General features: G+C 33.5%; 1 protein-coding gene across 1 annotated transcript in view; it reads right to left on the reverse strand.

Moving 5' to 3' along the window:
* The window catches only part of MS3_00002690 (uncharacterized protein), a gene marked incomplete at its 3' end in the record, with an annotated part of 123,710 nt that extends 101,331 nt beyond the window's left edge, over positions 1–22,379 (reverse strand). The window contains exon 1 of the mRNA XM_051210299.1: positions 21,932–22,379. Within this exon, the coding sequence (XP_051070276.1) occupies positions 21,932–22,196 (265 nt within the window). The 5' untranslated portion in view covers positions 22,197–22,379. The remainder of the gene's footprint in view (positions 1–21,931) is intronic.
* Positions 22,380–26,922: the final 4,543 nt, after the last annotated feature.

The raw sequence follows: 26,922 nt of genomic DNA on the forward strand, positions 1-26,922 counted from the left end.
CTAATGTAAATTAAAACTGTTTGAAGATGCTAAGAGGCCTTCAAATATAATCAATTCATATTATTGTGTAAATTTTATTCTCAACATAATATTTAGATTTATCAAGCGATAAATAAATGTATAACGATAACACCTGACTAATCAAGTGGCAGTAGTAGGTGAGACGCTCCCAAATGCCCTGGTACGATCGAGTGTGGGGAAAGTTCACTCTCCCTCTCCAAATGCTCTCATATGACCACGCGTATATAGCCTCTTCCAGGGAAGTCCTAATCACTGTCTCCTCGTGGCATTACTGTTGTTTACGAAATTGAGAGTATTAAAAGCGAATGCCATGCGCTTTAACCAGTTTCGTGGATACGGAGAGTCCACCTAGGGGAGTTGGAAAACCCTCGTTCCAAATCAACGGTGTACATGGGTTCCAGAAACCTGAAAGGACAAATGGCGTATGAACCAAATATTGGTCATCGACTACCATCAGGCTGCATCTCTTAACACTGCCCCACTGTCTTGTGGATCAGACGTTTTGGCCGAAGACTCCGGATGTGGCGCCTTAAGAAAACCACCTGTTTCGGTTTGGGCACCCGGGTAGTATCACAGTCCACACTCAAATCGAGAGACTTGTGTGGAGCATATGTATTCGGTGTCTCTTTGTACCAATATTTATATGTTCATATAAATGAATAATAAATAATTAATTAATGTCAATACAAATAATCTTATTGGTTTTTCAGTAGATTACTGGTATAATAGTGAAAAGTTAATGGTTCATTAATAAATAGTTGATTAGCATAATGGAATAATTAACTTTAAGTTCTTGTTGATTACAGATTTTGACGTTCGTACACAAACAAAATCATTTAAACAAAGTGTAACAGCACAAGTAAAACTTTTAAAGAATAAATAAAAGCTTTCAGTTACTCATGTTACATAATCAATATAACTGATTCAGTTTGATTTTAAATACAAAAAACAAAACGAATAGTGAATCTAGTCAAACGTTAATTAACAATATCTGAACAGAATATAATATAACATTTATTTTGATTATGAGTTGATAATATATTGAATTTGGAGAACTGTTCAAATAGTTCAATATAAGGTTAATATTTATTGCATACTGTTGTTAACTTATTCAAATTGAAAGATAAGACATCAAATTCTAATTAAGCGACCATTAGATTCGATCTCTTGTCAAGATATAGATGTACATTTTGGTGGAGTTTTGTTCTCTGAGCTCAGAGAACAAAACTCCACCAAAATCATCCACCTGAGCTACAAATCTTCTCCACCATCTCAAAATAGATGTACATTGTTATAAGATGATTAGATTGAATATTCTACACTTAACAGAATTAGTTCGATAAATAAATGTATTCAAACAGTTAGTTAGTGACTGTTTTTCTTTGCTGTTAGTAAGACTAAATTTATAGAGAGAACTAACTTTTGAAGCGGTTCATGACTCTCATAACATATTATAATCACTATGAATGTATAACCTTTACAAAATTCATAAGTATAATATAAATTCTTTACTGGTACTCGTTGGATAGTGATTATAATATTGAATATAACTTATAGTATTGAGTCAATTTGTTAGTCAATAATACATTTGTGATCATTATAAACAAAACAAAATATAAAATATAGAGTTTAAACAGAGATAATGATGGCTATCAGTGGAATGCAGGATGAGCGTCTCTTCCTATTTAAGACCCGTCAGCTGGATGTACCTACATCTGAGTTGATATGTCACCCCGGGACTCGAACCTAGTACCACTCACTTAAAACGCCATCACATTGTCCATTTATTCATTTAATCTCTACATAAAATTATTGTGTCCTAAGGCAATATCGAGGCAATTCGAAAAGGATACATATATGTCAATAGCCGACTGATCAATTACAGTCACAAACATCAATGGGAACATTCAAGGAACCAACAAAAAAAGATGAATTGAAATATATACTTTTAAGTATACAACATTAGGAATTAAACTAAACTATAGTGATAACTTTGCATAAGGAGTAAAGAACAAAAGTTAGAAAATAGCATGAATTCATTTGTATTTCAGGGCTTCTGATCAGCTGTAATCAACCTAAATTTAAATGAGTAATATATATCATTATTAAAAAATTTACATACCGTAATCAGTCAAGTTTCTTTCGAAATGACATAAGAAACAAGAAAATGAAACAAAAACAGTTAAGATTGATTTGTATTTCATATACTGAATGTGAAAAGCGAGAAGAGAGTGAAGTTGTAAATTATGATAACGAGATGATGAATGAAAATAAATTGTTACCAAATACATGATAAACAAAGCATCTAGTTGACAAAAAAATCAAATTAATACGGTAAGTGAATATCAGTGGAATTTGATATGAGTCATAAACTATGATAAACAGATTGTAATTGACAAATATTAGCTATCTTACCATATATGCTTTTTGTATACAAATGTAAGATCGAAAGTGTTTGATGTCAACAGCCTCCCAAAAGTGGAATAAAATTGGTGTTCGGTGCTTGTTGATTTATTTCAAGCGTTTTTGTGACATTCATGTTGTGTCCATCAACAATCTTAACTGTTGTTAGATATAATGTTTCTTTTTGTTTCTTATGTACCTTCAAAAGAAACTTGATTGGTTATGGTATGTAAAAATTTTAGTGATGATATTACTAATGTAAATTAAAACTGTTTGAAGATGCTAAGAGGCCTTCAAATATAATCAATTCATATTATTGTGTAAATTTTATTCTCAACATAATATTTAGATTTATCAAGCGATAAATAAATGTATAACGATAACACCTGACTAATCAAGTGGCAGTAGTAGGTGAGACGCTCCCAAATGCCCTGGTACGATCGAGTGTGGGGAAAGTTCACTCTCCCTCTCCAAATGCTCTCATATGACCACGCGTATATAGCCTCTTCCAGGGAAGTCCTAATCACTGTCTCCTCGTGGCATTACTGTTGTTTACGAAATTGAGAGTATTAAAAGCGAATGCCATGCGCTTTAACCAGTTTCGTGGATACGGAGAGTCCACCTAGGGGAGTTGGAAAACCCTCATTCCAAACCAATGGTGCACATGGGATCCAGTGTCCTGAGGGAATAAATGGCGTATGAACCAATCGTTTACGGTTTTTCGCTGTACGCGTTACGAAAAAGCCTAATCAGAGACATCGTGATGGCTGTCAACATGCACTGAAAAGAACGAACATTACTGAGATGTCAATTCCTGAACTGCTAATATTTAACTGACGATCATTCGATATTTGTTGTCAAGATCGATCAAGAAATAAGGAAAAGAAACTTGTTGAAATACTTTGCTCTGAGAATTCTATATTGTACCAAAAATGTAATATTGAATAAAGCCACTAATAATAATAATATCTGACGTAGATTCCAATAATATTCTTAACTTTGAATTGTGCGGTAAATTTACACATAAAGACTATTTCCACGTAGTAAACAAAATTTTCACCACTATAAGCAACCATGCAAGCATGTTCGGGATGCGATTCTCCCCCTTGAAATGCAAAATTTTACTTCAGGATTGTGTTGCACCTGAATCAATCATAGGGAGTGAGGTAGTTGAGCGTGTCGACCGCATCACTTATCTTGGGAGTCTCATCAACTCTTGTGGTCTGGTACGTGACGAAATCTTAGCACGGATACAGAAGGCTCGACTAGCTTTTGCCAAATTATGTCGTTCATGGCGTAGGCGAGATATCCGTCTACCAAACAAAGGACGGGTTTACTGCACAGCAGCTCGTCCCATCCTACTTTATGGCAGTGAAACATGGCCGGTAAGAGTAGAGGATATTCGTAGGTTACTAGTATTCGATCATAGGTGTCTTCGAGGCATTGCTCGTATATCCTGGGACCACCGAGTAAGTAAAGCAGTTGTTAAGAGAGGGGTACTACGTGAGGATGGCAAATCAATTGGTGAAGCAGTGAATTTCATCAGTTAAGAAGGCTCGGACACGTGTTACGTATGCCCAACCACCGACTGCCCCGACGAGCGATGCTCAATGGTATAGAAGTAGGTTGGAAGAAATCTAGGGGTGGCCAGACCAAAACATGGTACAAATCCATGAAGTCACTCACAAGTGAGCTGAACCACGTTGGTAGGTATAGACTACCCGGTTGGAATCCGCGAGATGATAACAACCGATGGTTAGAGACATTGAATGACATGGTTCAAAATCGTTTGCAATGGCGCAGGTGAATCCACTCCTTATATTCTCACAAATTCAAATCTTCTAAATTCTTCATGTCCTTCATTTTTTCTCTTTCCAAATTTATTTCACCGGCTTATACTACTTGAATAACATCTTCAAACTCCAATGTTTCCGATTACTGCTTATACTTTTACTATCTCTACCACTATGTGATTTGAATGGACAATTGTATCTGTGTGCTAATGTGATATGGCAACTTGAACTGATGTACATACGTACGAAGTTCTACGTTGTTCCTGGCTGACTGACTGAAAGAATATCTTGAAGTCAATTAAAAAAAGTGGGCTAAAATGTTTTCTACACTAAACATGTTCATTTGCATTCAGAACTCATTTGTCTATCAAATTAAAAGTAAGCTACAATTATTTTAACTTAGTTTTTAGTAAACTGAACATCAGGTTACATTACAAGATGATTGCCTAGAAACATTTTAGTTTCACATGTCCTTAAATGTATATTTAGAGGATATTTATTGCGTTTTGAGACTTATCTTACACTGGTTCACTGTGTATTGTGCCAAAAATATAATAATAATAATAATAATAATAATAACAAATAACGACATTTAATGTAATATTCAACTTATGGAAAAAGGTTAAGGTAGAATTTTAAATTAATTCCATTATGAATTGGATATACAATTTGGGGAATAAGAATCTACAATGTAAGAGAGAGTGAGAAAGGAAGAAAGAGAAACCAAGTCCATTATACAAAATCATCATCATCACCATCCAAAGCATCATCATCATCATCATCAGTTTTTATTACAATGGAAAAAACAAACGAACCAAGTAATCCATTATGAATTCATTTCATTCTTCTAAAATCTATTAAATCTATTCAGAAATTGAATTTTACAGTCAGTGAAGAAAACCAAAAACTTCATTTATTGCTTAGTATATGTATGACATATAGTCACTACATTTCATACAGTATATAATAATAAGAATAATGTGTGCATACAAATAGAAAACATGTTTAGAAAACAGGAATTGAAAGAAGAAAAAACAACAACAACAAATAAATAAAGAAAACAAAGTGAATTTATAATTGGCAGATTAGATATGGGATATGACGTAATGGATTATTATTTTTCAACCAAAAAAAAAAGATTAGGTAGATAAATGTGAATTTTTGTTTTAACTTAAACTATTAAATATTTATATTTGAAAATATAAGCTTTATTTTAAATATTTAGAAATATATAAGTAAAGATGGATAGTAGTTGGCAGTGGAATATAGAACGTGCGTTTCATTCTATTTAAAACTCATCATATGGATGTATCTACATGTCAGAGTTGATTTTCACTATGGGACTCGAACCCGGTACCATTCGCTTTAAACACCATCATCCTATCCAGTTAGCTAGTGAGTCCTGATAGCCACTTGTTTGTGTAATGAAATGAGTTCGAGTTCCAGATTGAAAATCAACACTGAGATGCAGGTACATCCAACTGACCAATCCCAAATAGAACGAAACGCTCATCAAACTGGATTTCACTGCTAGCCACCACCCATCTTTGCTTATAAAGCTTAAGACTTAAGGTTATATCGAGGCAATACGCACAGGATGCACATATGTCAGTAAGAGATTGATCAATTGTAGTGCTAAACATTAATGGGAAAATTCAAGTAAACAATATCATTATTAAACAGTTAACTTTAATTCAATATGAATGATATTTTTAATATAAAAAGAGAAAGATACAAGACGATAAAGTATAGATTAATCTATTTGTACATGCTTGTACATGCTTTTGAGATGGTGGAGAAAATTTGTATCTCAGGTGGATGTTTTTGATGGAGTTTTGTTCTCTGAACTTTATTTAGACAGTAATACGTGTTGTATATGTTGTTGAAACAATAATAATGCTTTTAGTAAATGCATTTAAATAATAATAATTATCATTGAAAAAAAGAGATGAAAAGAGAGAAGAAAGTTAAACTTAGGTTATTATTATTGTTATTTTAATTCAGTTGTAAGGGCTTCAATTTTAGATTGCTGACGATAAAGACTGTAACTGATTAGTCAGTTTTTTTCATAGATGAGCATACTGAGGAGATTGCTCAAATATCGTTATTAGTCACAAGCATTTTGAAGCAGAGTTGAGTAGTTTCCGACTGTGTTTCTTTTTGTTTGAAACTCGTCAGCTGAATATACTCATATTCCAGTGTTGATTTTCATCTCTGAAATAAGTCAATGGCTATTTGGAGTTACCGGCTACGTGAACAAGGTGTTGATGTTTGAAATGAAAGAGACTGGGTACGAGCCCTGGGATGAAAACTAACACTGAATCCACGTACACCCATCTGACGAGTCCTAAACAGGACACAAAACGCGAGTCCCAAATTTCACTACTAGCCACTATCTGATTCTTATTATCATTATTTTATTCAATAAGTTAAGACATAATTAAAGTGTATTTATCAGATACCTCAGAAAAAACAATGATAGGAAGATAACTCTCACTATTACTCCAAGCCAATGATTGGGTCAAAAAGAGCTGTTAAGTTTCTCAATTTCTCTTAAGTGTTTTTAAATGAGGACATAGAATTTTTGTTAAAAGTATGTGCGGGAGTATATTTTTTATCTACTGAAACCTTTTTCGACCTAGACTAAGTGTATGATATTGTCTTATTTTGTGACAATAATAATAATCAAATGACAAATGCGTCTATAACTATGGCATATACTTCGTACGATTGGAATGTAAAGTACCTCAGCATGACTACAATCACCCAATCATTGGAAGTTAGTAAAACGCTCACGTACTTCAGTAGTGTTTAGGCAAACAAGGTCGAAAGATGAAGTCAGTCGTAATTATCAAGGATGGTTTAGGCTCCATCATGACATCGGCTTGACTGTCAAATATCAGTTGTACGGTGGTTCAAGGCGAGCAGTTTTAAGATTATAGAACCTGACTACTTTAAGTTGATGATGGTCGGTGTCTACCTTTTCCCAAAATTGTCATCCAGTATAGTGTGATGCGTTACTCGACCATATAACATATTAGGATTTTGTGTGTAATAACGCAGTAATTAATATGAAGATCATTTTCATTATCAAAATGATCAAAGAGAACACTTAAGCTTCGTCAACTGAATAATCAGATATGATCCTAAATTACAAGCGACTACGACGTCTGAGCATATACATGTTGAAGTTATCTCAAATACCATATTAGTAGCATTATCCGTTCATGATAAATTATGTAATTAAAAAATTACAGTCTAAACTTTAGATCCTTTTCTTCCATTGGTTGCTTAAAATGTGCCCTTTTATGATTGATATTCCAAGGTCATGGAGATAACAGCTTTGACAATCATTTAAAGTCTGTGAATATTGAACAGAAATATTTTGTCTTTTGTTCCACTCTCCTCGCCAGTGGATACCAATCAACTCAAACAAAATAAAAATGCTATCTTCACCAGTAAGAAGCTCTGAAATAGAATTATAAAAGATCCAGTCATTGTCTGAAATGGTCAATTAATGCCAATGGGATATCACAAAAGAAAATCTATTTATTACTTTCTCGCTGAAAAATTCCCACCATATTAAAACACCGATATATAACTTTCTACCCAATGCTCAATGTATTTGAAAATATGCTTTATGAAAATACCTAAAATCTGTGATAAGCATATCAAAGAAAATAGTAGGTAGAGAGGAATGTGATGTTGAAATACGCCAAAAGATTTAGGGGATCTAACGACTATCTGTAAATGGTTACAGTAATATAATCACCTTTTCTTGTTATATTTAGATATAATTTGAAATTACAAGCAACAATTATGGCACATCAGATATGATATGCAGATTCATAAATAGGTCATGTACTATTCGTATAATATTTACTGATTAGTTATATTAACATGATCAGTAAGATGGTCATCATGTCTGGGTCAGTGATGAAGTTTTAAGTACATTGGTCTATTGATTTTCAAAACCTTCTCATCTATGACAAACACAGGACTAATAATTAAAAGTTATAGATTTGTAATACCACAATAAGTATAAAAAGTACATTTCGTGAATCAGTGTCAGAGAATGAATAAATAAACAAAGAAAATCAACCCAATATAAAAAATAGTACAAAGTAATAGAACAGACAAATTTAGTACAATCACTCAGAAAAACAGGTCTGACCGAGTCAATGTCATGTCATTCCAGTCAAGGTAATACTTATGTGCATTTGTGTGCATATGCAAATGGGTATGAAAAGTATGACATTTCTAGTGTGGAAAGGCCGAATTGCATTTGTATTTGTGTGATGGGAATAGAATCAAAAATGGTGGCTCGGATAGATGGTCCATGTTTGATGGAAGACAAAGCCTTCTTTTCTATTGAGAGCAGCAGAATTTAGTAACATGTGCAAACCTTCCGCTAATCACCTTTCTGTATTATTTTGATATTTTTAATGTCGGCATGATGGTTACTGAAGATAGTATGCACTTCAATCGATTCATAATCTTGCACAACCCTTCGACTGGCTCGGTAGTCTAGATGTTAAGCGTTCACTCCCGAGACCGAAGGTCTTGAGTTCGAGTCTCTTTGGTGCGGGATCATGGATGCACATTGCTGAGGAGTCTCATACTGGGACGAAATGGACGTCCAGTGCTTCCAAGTTTTCAATGGTGGTTTAGCTTGGATCAACTCGTGCACTCAATCATTTTTTATTGTTAGCAATTGACCAATTTATTCGAAATTATCAAGTTAAACCTTGGTATTAATATCTACAAAATCAGGATTATTTTACTTAATCACTACATCTTCCACTGAAAATATTTTAACTATACAGGCACAAAATATTTACTTTTTTATAACTGCCTTCTAACTACTTCGAATTATTACTGTTTGCCGTCAAATTCTATTAAATACGAACTTTCGGATTTGTCCTAGTCATAGATCTCTATTCTCATAGGCCTTTTTTACTATTCCAAAATAAATTTTTTCGACCTGATTTCAAGGCCATTGTAAAAATATATGTTCAGGCGAAAATTAGTAGCTTATTTGATCCTATATAATTTCTCAAACGAACTATCAAATCTAAATTTAACTCAGTAGCTAAGTGGATAACACGATGGCGTTTGAAGCGAATGGTACTGGGTTCGAACCCCAGAGTGAACATCGACTCTGAGGTGCAGGTACATTTAGCTGACGAGTCCCAAATACGATGAAAAGCGCGTCGAACTGGATTCCACTGCCAACCACTATCCATCTTTGCTTAGAATGCTTGTGAATTAAGGCAATACGCACAGGATGCACATATATGTCGATAAGAGACTGATCAATTGCAGTGCTAAACGTCAATGGGAATATTCAAGTAATCAGTACCAAGTGAATTAGTAAAATTTATTTTGAATAATTGCAATTCCAATGAGTGTTGAAGAGATATTTGTTGTAATGTAGCAATACTGTTTCTGAGATTTTTTTTCACTTTATCAACATTCATAGTATTAAATAAAGCTGCTATTATTATATTTGGTAGCAAACAAAACTTAGGTGTGTAATGGGTGACACTGGTACTAAGGGACTAAATCAAAGTAAATAAGATGAAGTTCAGAATTATAACTTCATTGCAGATAAGATAGAATGTAGCTAGCAGCGGAATCTAGGATGTGTTTTGTTCTATCTGACACTCGTTAGCCGGATATGCCTGTATCTCAGAGTTGATATCGATTTCTAAATCCAAACCTAGCACCTTTCGTTTCAAATGCCCAACACGTTACCCAGTCAAGAGTAATTATCATCTCTAAGATGAAGGTACATCTAGCAGATGAGTTCCAAATGGAATAAAACGCGCATAGAAAATAAATAATCTAGTTAAAGTGACACAGGTTTATGTAGTTCAATCAAGATCAGAATAGTTACGATTATACCAGCATCTTGAGAATTTTTTGGTTCACGGTAACCCTAGACGAGACATCATTGTGTATAACTGTATGTGTGATGGTGTGTATGAAAACTATGAAATCTTTAAGTATGTAGAGATAGAGTTAAGATTTGTGTATGTGTGTGTAAATTTTGTGGAAAGTGAAGAGTTACATGTGGTTGTTTGAACAAACAATCCAGGTCGTTTTAATAGTCAAGTCTTCTTTTCTATTAAGGGTATAGGGATGTAACATGACAATGAAACACATCGGCCACTAGACTCTTTTTTTTAGTTGAAAAATTTTTTAGTTTTAGTTTGATATTTTTAATATGAATTTGGTGGTTGCTAAAAATGATATATATTGCCATTACCGACTTAATTTTTGAATTTTCCAGCTCTACAGGATTATTAGTGATCTAGAGTCATTGCATCCACTAACACACCTAAAATGCTTATGTTCATTCCCAAAAGAAAGCCGTAGATCAATACTGCCAACACATAATAAACAACAAACAACCAGTTGTCTAGTACTCACTACTTTTCCATAGTTCTTCCGATGATTACACTTTATGACAAAGAATGTCTTGTAATCCCTATGAAGCACCTTTATATATATATATATACTCTTACCGCGAGACCTGGAAGGTTCTGTGGAATCATGGATACATACTGCTAAGGAATCCCATTATAAGATGTAAGAGTTGTCCAATACTCCCAAGTTTTCAATGACTAAGGTCAGATTGTGATTTAAACTATGAGATTCAACAGCTACCACAAATCACTCCTCTATTATATACGTGGTTAATCTAACAGGTTTTCACTTCTTTTTTTTTACATTGTAATGTAACTTTAAATACTTATACAAAATAGACAAATAAACATAAACAAAACCTGTTTAAATAAGATAAATATAAAGCAAATGAGTCATATGGCATATTTTCGTACTTACTACTTCTGTGAAAAGTGAATCATCCTAAAATTACACAGTAAACACATGAAAATTCAGGGGAATTTCTTTTTGTTTATCTTGCTAAACAGAAAAAAAATGCCTGCGGACTTTATTTTGATAGTGAAAAAAAAATGACTAGCCATGAATACTATTACTACTGTTACTATTATGTAAGTTCATGTTAACCACAAACTTAAATAAACCTCACATTCACTTGGTGTTGTTTTACTTGTATCTTCCCATTGTTATATAGCATTGCGATTGATCAATCTCTTGTTATTATATGTGCATCATGTGTGGGTTGTCTCGATATAGCCTTAGGTCACAAGCTTTTTAAGTAAAGACCGATAATGTCTAGCAGTAGAATGCACGGCGCGCGTTTCGTACTATTTGGGACTGGTCAGTTAGATGTACCTGTATCTCAGAGTTGATGTTCACTCCGGGACTCGAACCCGGTACCATTCGCTTCAAACATCATCTTTGCTTAAAAAGCTTGTGACATAAGGCTATATCGAGGCAATATGCATAGGATTCACATATACTAACATGAGACTGATCAATTGCAGTCCTAAATAACAATGGGAAGATACAAGCAAACAATACCAAGTGAATTTAAACTTCACCCCATTGCACAAGTAGGTGGCTATCTCTATTCATTAGCTAAGTGGATAACGCAATGGCATTTGAAGTGAATTGTAGTGGGTTCGAGTCCCAGAGCGAACATCAACTCTGAGATGCCAGTACATCCAGCTAGTGATTCCCAAATAGAATGAAACGCGTGTCAAACTAGATTCCATCTTTGCTGTAAACAATCCTTATTAACAGAATACTATCGAGGCATGATGTAGTAGAAAAAGACGAATTCAACTGTTAAAATGAACAAATTTACTAAAGAATAATTAGTTATAAATTAATGGAAAGTTAAAAATACAGACCACATAATTATAAACAAAATCTTTATACCCACCTTAAAAATTTATTTAATCTTGTGATTTATTCAGTTTGGCTTACAGTAACTACTAGTTACAAACTATTTGAGATTATTCTAATAAGAACAAAATCTATTGAGAGCTAATTAATACAAGGAATGAAACATACAACTTTTCAACAATGATTCACAAATCGATGAAATAAAAGAAGAAGGAAGTGGAGAAAAAACTTGATTTTTAACGAAGAATAAAATTTTTTCTAAAAATAAATAGAGGAAATATGTAAATACTGAACCAAAATATGACATGGCAACAAAAAAGAATTAGCAAACGAGAAGTGATAACAATCAATCGAAAGAAAAAAAATGAAGATCTTAGGGAGAAACTTCACTCTAGATTATTGTCGTATGTAAGAAATTAACATATAAAAGATAAAAAATAAAGGCATCTACAAAGATATCTTAAGATATTCTCCGTAAACTGCATTTGACAGGGAGTAAAGTATTCGTAACTGAGGTCACTAAACATTCAATGGATAGTGAATAAAACGTGGATGACGCAAAATCATTTAAAATAATTGACAGGCAGTGTACACTTTTTATTTTTATTTATTTATTTAAACACATAAACATTGGTAAAAGGAGGCACCAAATAGATATGCGCCACACAAATCATTCGGTTTATGTAAGGGCTGGGATACTGCCCGCGTGCCCAAACCGAAACAGGTGGTTTTCTTAAGGCGCCACATCCGGAGTCTTCGGCCAAAACGTCTGATCCACAAGACAGTGGGGCAGTGTTAAGAGATGCAGCCTGATGGTAGTCGATGACCAATATTTGGTTCATACGCCATTTGTCCTTTCAGGTTTCTGGAACCCATGTACACCGTTGATTTGGAACGAGGGTTTTCCAACTCCCCTAGGTGGACTATCTATATCCACCAACCTGGTTGAATTGCTGGACATTCGCTTTTCATCCTCTCAATTTTGTGAACAACACCCTCGTTTCGAGGAGGGAGTGAGTAGAACTTTCCTGATAGTGGTTGTATACGCGTGGCGATGTGATAGCATTTCTCGATGGAGAACTGACTCTCCCCACCCTAGACCGCACCACAGGATTTGGGAAAATCATCATCAAGAGCTTTCGAACTAATCTTTGTCTATACAAAGAAAGTGCGACAAAATCTCTCATTGCTATAGTAATATAATTGTATTATTTTAACACCGATCAGTTAATTTAAAACCAAATACACAGATGCCTTTATAACACAAATGAATATTCTTCAAGAAAGAACCAATCAACATTACTGGCAATTTTCTCATGAGAACAATCCGTTTCACAGAAGAAAATAAAAGAACTATTTACTTATTACTTCTATCTTTATGTTAACTTATTTGTCTAATTACTATGCTTTAACTAGTATGATTATCTAACATATAGTTTATGAAATTATTTTCCACCAAAATAAGGCATGATTTTATCCATACAAAAAAAAGTAGATTTTGTTACAAATCAATGGTAATTTATCTATTTTTCTTCTCTCAACTTAAAAAAAAATACAAAAAATATAACATTTATGTTACGAAGTATCAATAAACAAATTTTCTTTTAAAAAAAACATCACAGAAACCAAGTAATAATCAGCCCCTAAATTCCCTAGTATGGTCGAAAGTGGGGAGAGTCAGCTCTCCCTCGAGAAATGCTCTCACATAGCCACGTGTATACAATCAATGCCAGAGAAGTTTTACTCACTGCTTTCACGTGGCATTACTGTTGTTTACGAAATTGAGAGGATGAAATACGAATGTATGGCGCTTTAACCAGGTTGATGGATATGGAGGATCCAACTAGGGCAGTTAGAAAACCCTCATTCCAAATCATTGGTGCACACGGGATCCAGGATTCTGAGGGAACGAATGGCGTATGAACCAATTATTGGTAACCGATTACCATGAGACTATATCTCTTGATGTTGTGGCTCCTTAAGAAAACCACCTGTTTCAGTTTGCGCACTCGGACAGTATCCCAGCCTTCACAAAAATCGATTATGTGGCGCATATCTATTTAGTGCCTCCTTTTACCGATGTTTATGTGTTTAAATAAATAAATAAAAATAAAGCAATCATCCAAAGATATTTAATATCAGGGGTTATTGTGGATGCTATAGTAATTTCAATAGTTGAGATCATGAGTCAATTGGAGCTAGACCACCACAGATAACATGGAAGCACTGAACAGCCGTTTCCTCCTATTGTGAGACTCCTCAGCAGTGTGCATCCACGATTCCGCCTCGTGAGACTTTATGAAATCATATTCTCGCAAAAGTCAGTCAATAAAATTCACAGGTTGATGTCGAATTTAGAATATTTACTCTAGACATTTCTTAGGTGTGAAATTCACTTCTATAACTATAGGAATAAGCTATTATGTTTAAACAGTTCAAAGTAACAGCTGTCCAGTGCTTTAAGGTTTTCTATTATGGTCTAGTTTCAATTGACTTATGATCTCAACTGTTGAAATTACTAATAATAGCCACAGAAACACCTTCTGATATTAATCAATTATATTTCACTTATATTTGTTGCTTCAAGATTTAAGATGGATTAAAGTTTAAAAATTACAATAGTTGGAATCATGAGTCAATTGAAGTTGGACTACCATGGAGAAACTGGGAGCACTGGATGATCGTTTCGTCCCATTACGGGGCTCCTCAGCAATGCAGATGCACGGTTTTCTCAACAATGGATATACTATACTAGTCATTATACTAAATAGAAGTAATCGAAATACATTTGATAATAGCACTGTTTTATTTTTTCACATAATGAACGATATATCTGAGGATGTTGAAGATTTTAAGGAGACAAATGAATTAATCCTAAGATATAATTCTTATTGACTAGCGCATATGTACACTACATAAATACTGCTCTGACGAGCCATGCTTTATGGTGTAGAAGTAGGTTTGGAAGAAAGCTAGGGGCGATCAGAACAAAACATGGCACAAATCCATGAAGTCACTCACAAGTGAACTGAACCACGTTGGTAGGTATAGACTACCCGGTTGGAATCCGCGAGATGATAACAACCGATGGTTAGAGACATTGAATGACATGGTTCAAAATCGTTTGCAATGGCGCAGGTGAATCCACTCCTTATATTCTCACAAATTCAAATCTTCTAAATTCTTCATGTCCTTCATTTTTTCTCTTTCCAAATTTATTTCACCGGCTTATACTACTTGAATAACATCTTCAAACTCCAATGTTTCCGATTACTGCTTATACTTTTACTATCTCTACCACTATGTGATTTGAATGGACAATTGTATCTGTGTGCTAATGTGATATGGCAAGTTGAACTGATGTACGTATTTATGAAGTTCAACGTTGTTGCTGACTGATTGACTGACTGTCTAAATACCTTACATACCGATCGTTTCTTAATACTAACGATACTGGTCGGAAGTGAATCTTGACTGCATGAGTTGGATGATGTTAGCAGATATTACATCAACCAATGCTGACATTGACCTTACAGGGTTTTTTTCACATAAGTAGTTAGCAAAAGTTAATAGAATCTCGTTAGCATTATCTTGTGTGACATTTTTTTCTGATCAAAGTATCCATTCCCTGTGTTACTGTATTTCTTTATAATGTAGTTATTCTGACTTAAGTCAGAAATTCGAACTAGTTAGAGCTCTTCATCAATGAACGACTTGGTATAAGTGAAATTATACATAATTTCAATGAATTACAAATTATTATAGTTAGATTTCGATCATTTTTTACCGTGATACAATAATCACCAGCAAATTTAGTTATCAAACTTTAAAGTAGTTAACTGTTTGTAGAAATTTATTTCAACACAGCCCCCAACTAAGAATAATCTGTAGAAGATATTTATGAATTAAGCATCTTTGAAACTACAATGAATAAACTAATTCGATTGATTTAGCATTTATGCATGAATGAATGCACTATCAACAGTTGAAAAGAAAATATGAATGATAAAAGTAGAAAAGTGTAACCTTTTTAGTTATTTTGTAACCTAACTTTTTAGATTTGATCGACTATTTAAAAGATTATCAGTAATTGAGTTATACCAAACATATAGTTAATTATTCATATTTTCATCTAGTCGAATAACGGTTCTGATCTTGTAAGAAAATATTTTAATTCAAGGGATTTCAATGAATTCGTCGTGTGGTTAGTAGTCTTTCAAGAGTATTCAATAAGGCATAAAATCACTTTTGCAAGTACCATTGAAAACAGACATAAGTAGACTATATTATTTCATGTATGTTGATTATCTAAATTTTCCGATTGATGTTTAGGACAGCAACTTATATATGACCTCGTTCTAATGCTAAACCAATGACACGTCAACCAGCACTAACAACCTAGTGTCAACTCAAAATCCTTATTAGTCTTTCTCATCTAGCCCTGCCCGTTAAGTCCAGAACGTAATCTCAGCCTCCACTATATAACTAACATACTTCAAATATAAATAGGTTATACACAAGCAAACCAGACCCCATCATATCATTAAAATAGAAAACAAAAGAATCATACAAGATCAAATCGAGAGTGACTGTGAATGCGAGAGACTGTAACATTGGAAATAACTTATGAATAGTAAATCATATACTAATAGCCAATAGGTCAATTAACAGTTTATAAATGGCTCAAAGAAGCTACTCAATTTAATCTTCTGATACAACAGTGTTTAGTGAAAGATATTGTAGATGTAAATTATGTTCATGTGCACAGCTTCAAAACTTATTGTTATGTTTAAAATTATCTAAATTATTATTATTAGCTTTATTCAGTATTATATTTTTGGTAAAATATAGAATTCTCAGTAAAAAGTATTTCAAAAAGTTTGCGTTTCTTACTTCTTTGTCGATCCTGATGATAAATATTAAGTGATTGTCAGTTAGATGTTACCAGTTCAAGAGTCAACATCTGATTAATGCATATTATTTTTGCTACATATTGCCAGCAACCGCAAGATCTCTGATTGGGCCTTTTATAACTTGTACAATGAAAGGTTGTACACTTTTTTAGAAACGCAACTGCATAGGTTATGTGATTTCTAGACATAATGATGTATTATAACAAACAAAAATAGATAAATTGTTGAAATATCTAAATGACACGAACAGGTAGTCCAGATGACCAGACAGGCCGCCAGTTTAAAACCGATGGAAGTAGTGATAAAAATTGCGATGAATTATAATAGCTTAAGCATTTTTATCGTTCCCTAACAACTACTACATTAAAAGTTTTTATTGTCATTGTTGAATAGATCATTTAGTAAAGCGGTTAATTTCAATCAACTGTAATAAGCATAAATCTATAAAAAATGAAAATAAAAAAATCACCAGGATTGTAATTGAATTAAGTAGTATCTAGATCCTAACTGAAGTGACAATTCCGATCTCTTTTTCTAACCGTCTGTCATCATTATATTCTTGTCAATAATATAATCTGTTAATAAGAGCGATTTCAGTTAATTTTAAACCACATAGATAAAACAAATTATTGGGGTATCCATAAAATATTAAAAGCAGAATACTAGTTAGGGAAAGATACCTATTGCACTGTCGTTCAAGGTTCAGGAGTTCATTAAAATAGCGGAGTAACAAGATGGATATCCTATTGAAAAATAATTGGAACAACTTATGATTGGTAAGGGTTAATCATGTTCAGAGCTGTTGTCTTGTAGACCCACTGACCCATGTCATGTGTCTAATCACAAATCGGAATCCTGATTCTAATTTGGTCTCCTATTTACTTTATAACTAAGTCTCTCTGATTTGACCAATCACAGGGCTGACCACCACTATGGGCTTTGAGCAGTCACCTAGGTTTCTATTGGTTCACCGTTCGCTAGCATCTCCCTATGGCCTACCTTGAGTCCAGGAGTAGCAGAGAGCCTCCTTCTACATTTCAAACAGACGTTGTTTGTATACAGACATACCAGACCATGACACAAAATGAAGAATAACAATAATAAATGAACAAGCCAAAAAAAGGCTGTGAAAGGGGAGGGTGTAGGTAACAGATTGGTAACAAAACAGTAACGGTAAGTCGTACAACCATAGTTAATTAGTATACCGAAAGCTAGTGACAAACAAGATACATATACATTGTAACCTAACTACTCAGTAATTATACAACGAAATCGTAATTAATAATAACAAAAAAAAACTAGTTCCAACTTTTACAATATCTGTCCCCTTATAACAAGAGTAAAATAGATATTACCAATGATGATACTGAATGATCATTACACAATATCACGAACTTGAATGTTCATATGTATGTAAGTAATTGTTATTATTAGTTTTTGCCCTATGATATTCAAAATTGACGGTTCAATCTACATTTTTTGTAAATGTCGTTTCTAGCAATGGTTTAACTGGTTTACTTACAATCAGAAAAATATACCCTTCAGATATTTTCAACATCCCTCCTCATTTTCCAGACTACACAACACAGTTTTATGAGGATTATATAACTGGTTGATATCAGTGGTTTAGGTATTCAATGTGTTAGGCATTTTAGACCGGTATAATGCCAGTACAATTTGGGCAATTGGATACTGTTAGTCACACACAGATGAAAAGCGCGATAAATATATATATATATATATATATATACTAACTTTGGTGTGGCTTTAAATACAAAATATGAACTGAGACACCTTAACTACAGTACAGATTAATTGTGCAATTATCATTAATCTTGACTAGTTAGTTCGATATACATTTCAATATAGGCTAATATTACTTATTATGGACCAAGTAAACAGAAAAAATCACTGTTGTAACCACTTTTACACAAGAAATTAATGGAGTGGAGGGCTTAGTTAATCAGTTGTTTCTAGCGTAAAGTATGGTGTAAATGTGTACCAGTCCAAGCTGGTATACTACACTAGCACAGAGTGGTGATATAACATGATGATTAGGAAATAATTCGAAATAACAAGGGTATCAACGATGATAAAAAAATTAAATTTAGAAGATTTGTTTCGAAAAGAAGCAATGAACTTGTGCGAAAAAATATATTAAATAACAGTGAAGCTAATGTAACCGATTCTGAACTATATCAGCAAACGTCTTCAACCAGTGATTATCCAGCGCAACCCAACCAGGTAACCTGAATTTGCAAATATGGCTCACATCAACAGTTATCGACTTCAGAGTCTGATGGCACATCTTAGTTTAGGTGCTCCTACACTTCTTCAATTATATTCATTGTCTGGTTTTTCCTGATCGAGAAGTGACTGAATGATTAAGACGATTAACTTTCAACTACAGGATTTGCGATTCAAACCTAAAGCTAATTACTCATGTCTAGCCCGCCCAGTAATATATTAGGGTCCTTCAAAAAAATACGTGGCTTAAGATCAATAATATATATCTATACTTAGTTACTGAGATATATTAATTAAAACGGATTCCTATGAATTATTTCTGAGAACTTCATTTCTTAAAAAAATACATTACAAATTCATTTTAATTTGTCACACTTCTTCATACAGTTTGCCCTTAGAGTCAAGTCTCAAAATTTGATTTAACTACCATAAAGCTTTTGTACACTTCACTTAAACATTATTATCTTTAGAGGAATACAGCATATAACCATAAGAAACAAATTTTTGACGTTCACTATCTCGAATCTATTCATTGTCAGACAGCCAATCACTACAGTGGCTGCTGTTTTGACTTGAAACTTGTATGTTGTTATGACCCAGTAGAGATAGATTGACTGGAATACTAGTTACCATAGGTCTTAGTACATTAGGCAGGTCGGATGATGAGCGGTAATATCAAAAACTAATTCATCCTGACAATCATGTGATGTGATGACAGAAAACCGACAATTGCAGCCGTGTAGCCTCTCTGCAACGGAGGGAGGAGTTAGAAAAGGTCAGCCCTAAGATAACACACCCAGAAGGCAGTAGGACTGAAAATTACGAAGACAGCATGTCAAAAACTGTTAACAAAGACGTCGTATATGAAGAGCATCTGCTGAAGTCTGTGATCACTCCCACACGTCGTCAAAACCACACCCAAACCAGTTCCCTTTTCAGATACTTCAGGGGGGAATATCTTTCCACAGTATAGGGAATCAGGATGTGACAACTAACTTCATATCTAACACATAACCAATAACAATAAGCATGTTCGTTACATATATATATATAACAAGATATTTATGATAGTAAGCGTAGTAGGAACTCAGCGTTTACCTTCAGAATTTACAAATTAGTATCATCTTATTAACTGTAACATGCAAAATTCAGCTTCGTCAAATCTTAACATTGTTTAATTCTGTTCCATTTCATGTTTTTTTACCATTTATTGTTTCTTATATCAAGGTACTAATCTATCATTATCTACATCTTAGTTTATTCATTATCATTTACTTCTTTCACAATCATTGTTTGGTCTTTTTTGCCAGATAATAGTTCTCGTATTTCTTTTAACCCTCCTTAAATGGAGAATTTTTGTGCTACTGATTCTACTAAAAATAAGTTTATTTCAGTCACTTATAATCAACTTACAGCATGACATGCATATATATCATTGACTCAAGTCTCTATGTTACATCGGTACAACAAGATGAAGTGAATAAGATAAATAGGAAAAGAATTGAAATAATTTAGTAGCAATTATAGTGAGGAGGACCAAGTGTTGAAAATATGATTTAGAAAAAGAAGTTGAAGGGTATTTGTGTAAGGATACTGGAACTTAAAGTTTAGAGAAAGGTCAACAGTTAGTATATCTTCATTATGATCGACTGTGAGCCTGAGGTAATTACATGGATCTTAACTATGTATTTACGCGAACTCTTCTTTCACACTTGTTCACAATTACTCTACATATTTAGCTTTACGTCATACTTTTTGAATATGAGTTCTAGTATCATTATCATTGTTATTATTATCTAATTGCACATAATAAAATAAACAGCAGGATTCGAACCTACAGTCTACCTGTTCAAAGCTGTATTATATTTTATCCTTTGTTGTTTTACTATAATCCTTTCAATGTTTTTCTTTTATTAACACCAAATACACCACCGAGTAATCAATCAATTGTGATTACATCTCAATCCTATAGGAGGTCGATCGAGGCCCAATTAACTCAATGGTTACGTCTCTAACTGTGAATCTGAGTGACACGGGATCGAATCCGCCAGGGAGTACCAGGTCCCTTAACATGACGAGTGTCAAGTAGCACAAAACCTGGGTTCAGGAATTCTTGTCGACTCCCAAATGCCCTGGTAGGGCCGAGAGTGGGGAGAGTCAGCTCTCCCTCTCAATACGCTCTCACATGGCCACGCATATATAGCCTCTGCCAGGGACGTCCTACTCACTGCCTTCTCCCACCACGGGTGTTGTTTACAAAATTGAGAGGATGGAAAGCGAATGTCCGGCGCTTTAACCGGGTTGATGGACACGGAGAGCTCACCTAGGGGAGTTGGAAAACCCTGATCCCAAACCAATGGTGCACATGGGCTCCAGTATCGTGAGGGAACAAATGGAGTATGAAACAATCATTGGTCACCGGCTACCATGGTAATGCATCTCCTTACCTATCTCCATTGTCTTGTGGATCAGACCTTCATGTCGAAGACTCGGGGTGTGACCTCCTCAGAAAACCACCTGGTTCGGTTTGAGAACCCGGGCAGTATCACAGCCCTCACATATATCAAGTGAGGTCTGTGTGGCGCATATGTATCTGGTGCCTCCTTGTACCAATATCTATGTATTAAAATAAATAATAAAATACCATCTTATCACAATTGTTCTATGCATATTGGATTTATTTTTTTTACGTTATTATTACATAATCATATAATATTATATTACATATGAATAGTATTATATTAAATATTATTAGAATCTTAATAAATTACTTACCATTATTTAAAAATGTATGATCAGTTTCATTCATTTGAACAATAGGATAATTTTTATTAACATTCAATGTTTGTTTATTGAATTCATCCTGTTCATAATGAGTTGATAAAATATCATCTATATTAAATGTAGGTGATATATTACATGATGATAATTTAATTGATTCTTTTGTTAATGATGGTATATTCACTGATATACATAAATTAGATGATTTAGATGAATCTAAAGTAATTAATGATAATGATTCTGTAGAAGTTAATGGCATGTAGAGACAAAGAGAGAGAGAGAAAGAGAGGGGTTGAGAGAAAGATATGAGACCAAATCAAAATGTATTATATTATTTAATTTTTTAATAAGATGTAATCATCCAATTAAGATAATACTATTCCAAATAAAACATATCCCATATTACAATAAGTAAATGATATAAGATTAAATACAATTAAATGATTGTAACTGTCACTTAAGTGAATATATTGAATTTAACCTATCATTAATTGAATAATAGTGGATAGACAGTTAAGACTGTTTATTTGTATTTGGATAGGTTAAATCCACCTACTAGTTGTGAATAAATTAAACCAATAGATTCACAACTAAACTTAAATTTATAAACAGGTTTAAGTTTTATTAAAAGTTATTGCATAAGATTTAAAATTTATCTTTTATACTTTCATAGATTGATTCTAATGAAGAAACATGAATTCAGCAGTTTAAAAAGGGAGTTACCAAATCAATTAACGGCACTATTCTTTTACACTTGGTAGATAGTGAACATCATATTAAAATAGAGGAAGCTTTCTCTGTTTTATATCAAGTTCCAAAATATCTACCTCAAGGAGCTAGATTACGACTGCTTTACATAGCCAAAACCATCTAGATCAACTCCAGAAGACCAAATTTATGTATCCACAAAAAAATATATCCAGCCTCTTTGTTTACCTTGGCCTAAGACTGGATCACCGGATACCCAAACTGAATATTATAAACATCTTACCCTCTTAATCTTCACACATTCCTTGATAACACCCCCCTTATTACATGTTATATTCACACAACAATCTTATTATTATTATCTCAATTGACAAGATTAAATACTCCAACTATGCATTTTATTCACAAATTTTTTTTGCATTTTCATTTTTGCTATAATACTTTTCTACTTATTGTGACTGAACACTTTACTCCAAATCATTCTGACCTTTATTGAATGACCTATCTAATTTGTAAATAACACAATTTTGAAGTATATTTATTGTAACAGATACAAACGTTCACCATTTTTAACACATAACATTGTCAAATTCATTAATACATGCACTATTTTGACCTTTGTAAAATATCATAATTATGGACTTATAACTGTAGAGCCTAATGATGAAGTTATTGAAAACAATTGTTCGCTCAAATATTCTTCATTTTTAAACTTGAATTCACTTTGTAAAGTTTAAATTAATTAGACAAGTATCAAATGATATCGACCTTTTTTGGCGAATACTTTCTTGTAATGATATTGTAAGCTGGTATTCTTTCCCCTCTCCCTCTCACTATTCGACATGCAATTGATTTAACTAATCAACACAGAGTAACTAAGTCTAGATTATTTGATAACACATTAAATCAATTAAATCGTTAGCTATGCGTAAAACAATTTTTCACACTGGTTTACTACTTATGTATTATACAATACATTGTATTAATTCATCTGAAGTTCAAAATAATGGATAAGATTGGGAAGTAGTGTTTAGCATTTCTAGTAAAATATTCTTGATAAATTGTTAATATAGTTAGACTTATTTTGCTCCTACAATTGTTCATCAAGAGTATATATCAGATACCTAAATTACTCCCCCCAGTTTTCTAAATACATATTTCATTTCACAGGTTGAAATCATGAGTCGATTGAAGCTAGACCACCATGGAAAACCTGGAATCACTGGATGGCCGTTTCGTCCTAGTATGGGACTCCTCAGCAGTGCGCATCCACGATCCGCACCACGCGGGGCTCGAACCCAGGACCTAATGGCTTCGCGCGCGAGCACTTACCCACTAGACCACTGAGCCGGCACCCAACGGTGTTAATGTCTAACTTCAACCAATCCACGAAGTTAGAGATTAACACCGTTGGATGCCGGCTCAGTGATCTAGTGGGTAAGTGCTCGCGCGCGAAGCCATTAGGTCCTGGGTTCGAGCCCCGCGTGGTGCGGGATCGTGGATGCGCACTGCTGAGGAGTCCCATACTAGGACGAAACGGCCATCCAGTGATTCCAGGTTTTCCATGGTGGTCTAGCTTCAATCGACTCATGATTTCAACCTGTGAAATTTCTAAAACTCTCCACAAAACCCATTCTGACATATTTCATTCTTTTTGTTTGGTTGTAAGTCAATTTAGTCATTTTACTGTAAAATCATACTGTAGCCTGTTGTTTCTTTGTCACTTAACTTTCTTATCAATACACTTCAAAGTAACGAAAATAAAACCATATTTTATTAAAATACATAAAAACCTAGTAAGCTGTTTTTGGAAGCATTTTTCTACTTGTATGTTTTATATGATGGCGTTCAAATATTTTCTTTTAGATCATCTGATGTAGATGTTACGATGAATCAAAGTAATTAATTTCCAACTTCAATCAGTTCTTAATATAACATGACAGTCATCCTATTTCATCAATACGTAACTGAAATAATTGAACTCAATTGACCATGGCTTTCACTATAACTTTGGGAATACATCTTAAAGTCAGTCACTAGTGAAGATATGATTTTTTTTTTTAAAGTGTTCGTAGAAAACTAATTCATTTTATAGGCAGCTTTCTTCAAGAAATGACTATTAAATATAAATATTCAGATGCTGGGCAACATTGATACAACTCAACAGCCTTAAAACATAACATTCAAATACAGTTAGAACCAGATGAATTATAGAATATGGCATATATAGATCCAATTTTGTCAAAATGTGTTCTTTATAACAAATTATAGTAATAAAACTCATTACAAAACCTTACCGTTAAATTCACTCAGAGTTTGGACAGACACGGCTGAACTCTACTGGTCACTGCTTCTCACTAGAACTCCAAGAAATTCATTTTGAAGCAATTTACTAGTGAGCACATAGTGATTATCAGTATAAGGTTATGGAGATTGGTAAGTTAGTTAACAGGTTTATTGAAAAGTTCTTACAATGGTGACATGGTATTTGAATATTTTAAAAATAATTGCTAAGTTTGTCTTTATTTTTACAAGACAAGGTATATGAAAGTTATTATACTTCCAACTCTCCCACCAAAAAACAAATTTTTATGTTTTGGGATAAACTAAACAAGAAAAATCAACCATCTAGTATCTAACTTATAGCATAATCATGATAATGATAATAATGCAAAACTGGTCGTTGCATAAAGATTCAGTATTTTGATTGACTGGATGCTCCAGTAGAAGACAAAACGAACGATCACAAGTTCTTTACAATTTTGCTTGATAACTGCTGTGATTATATAAGTGGACAATGAAAAACACAATGCACAGTGATTTGTAGATTATAATAGTTCCACAACTTTGATACTTTTCCATACAAAATTGAAAAAAATATATTCATCATTGATTATTCATTGAAAACTTTTGAGGACCAGAACTGTGATTTTTTCATAGATGTCTATCCTTCATCAATTCCTCCTTAAGATCATAAGCTCACTAGTGACTTGATTCGAGTTGACTTCCTAAAATTCCATTAGCGAGTCATTACATATAGAGTTCATCCAGACTATTACTTTAGTAATCAATACTGATTGTATTGAATGGTCGTCATATTATTATCGCGAACTAACTGAGCCTGGAAATGTGGATGGATGTTAACCCGACAGCATAATGTTTAATTGCTCGTCAAGGGTTGGTAATGAAGCACTACTTAAGTTAAATGTTTTTGATTGTATTTTCTTACCTCTTCTTAACTGAAAAAAAATGTATTAGTAAAATGTTGAAAGTGTTTTAAGCAGTTCCAACTCCAACAATGACTTACTACTTTACATATTAAGTATCTTTATCGTTTTTGATCTGTATAGGATGAAACGGCCGTCCAATGCTTCCAGGTTCTCAATGGTGATCTAACATCAGTCACTACACAATCTCAATCAGAAATTTAACAATTACCACAACCCTATACTGATAATCTGTATAGTTTGTTCATAAAATTTGAAAACATTGAAGAAGTGATTTCTATATAAGTTGGATAATTTACAAAGTTTAGGTTGTAGTAAAAGTCGGTGATATTATATCATTAGAATCATTCATAAGTATATACACAAACTTTTCGATGATTTATATAGTCAGAAGAGGTTTTGTGGAGATTTCAGAAATTTCAATAGTTGGAATCATGAGTCAATTGAGGCTAGATCAACGTGGAAAACCTGGAAGCACTGGATGGCTGTTTCGACCGATAGGTCCCGGGTTCGAATCTCGCGGGGGTGGGATCGTGTACGCACACTGCTGAGTAGTCCCATACTTGGACGAAACGGCCGTCCAGTGCTTCCAGGTTTTCCATGGTGGTCTAGCTTCAATTGACTCATGATTTCAACTATTGAAATTTATGTAGTCCTTAAATCATCGAATTCAACCTATATGGATGATAATTTTTTACTCCAATTAACTTGTTATTACGTAACATAATAAAGAATATCAAATTACATATACATTTTACTTAATTGAACTTCACTCTTTAACAACACACTGTATGTATCTGGGTTTTTTTTGAGATTTTATTCTTAAAAACAACATCGACAATTAAGTGATTTTGATTGTAATACAATGTCAAAAACGACAACAAGAACAACAACAACGTAGCAATCAATAATTTTTTGCCTACTTCTCAAGCTCCTACTGTCTAGTTGTGGTCAATTGTGGACAAAAATGAGTCGTGATTGGTTTCTATTTATTTCAATAATATGTAGATGAATATCGATACACCAGTAGACAATATATTTTGTAGATAA

This window comes from Schistosoma haematobium, chromosome ZW (genome assembly GCF_000699445.3).
Source record: "Schistosoma haematobium chromosome ZW, whole genome shotgun sequence".
Classification (NCBI taxonomy): Eukaryota; Metazoa; Platyhelminthes; class Trematoda; order Strigeidida; family Schistosomatidae; genus Schistosoma; species Schistosoma haematobium.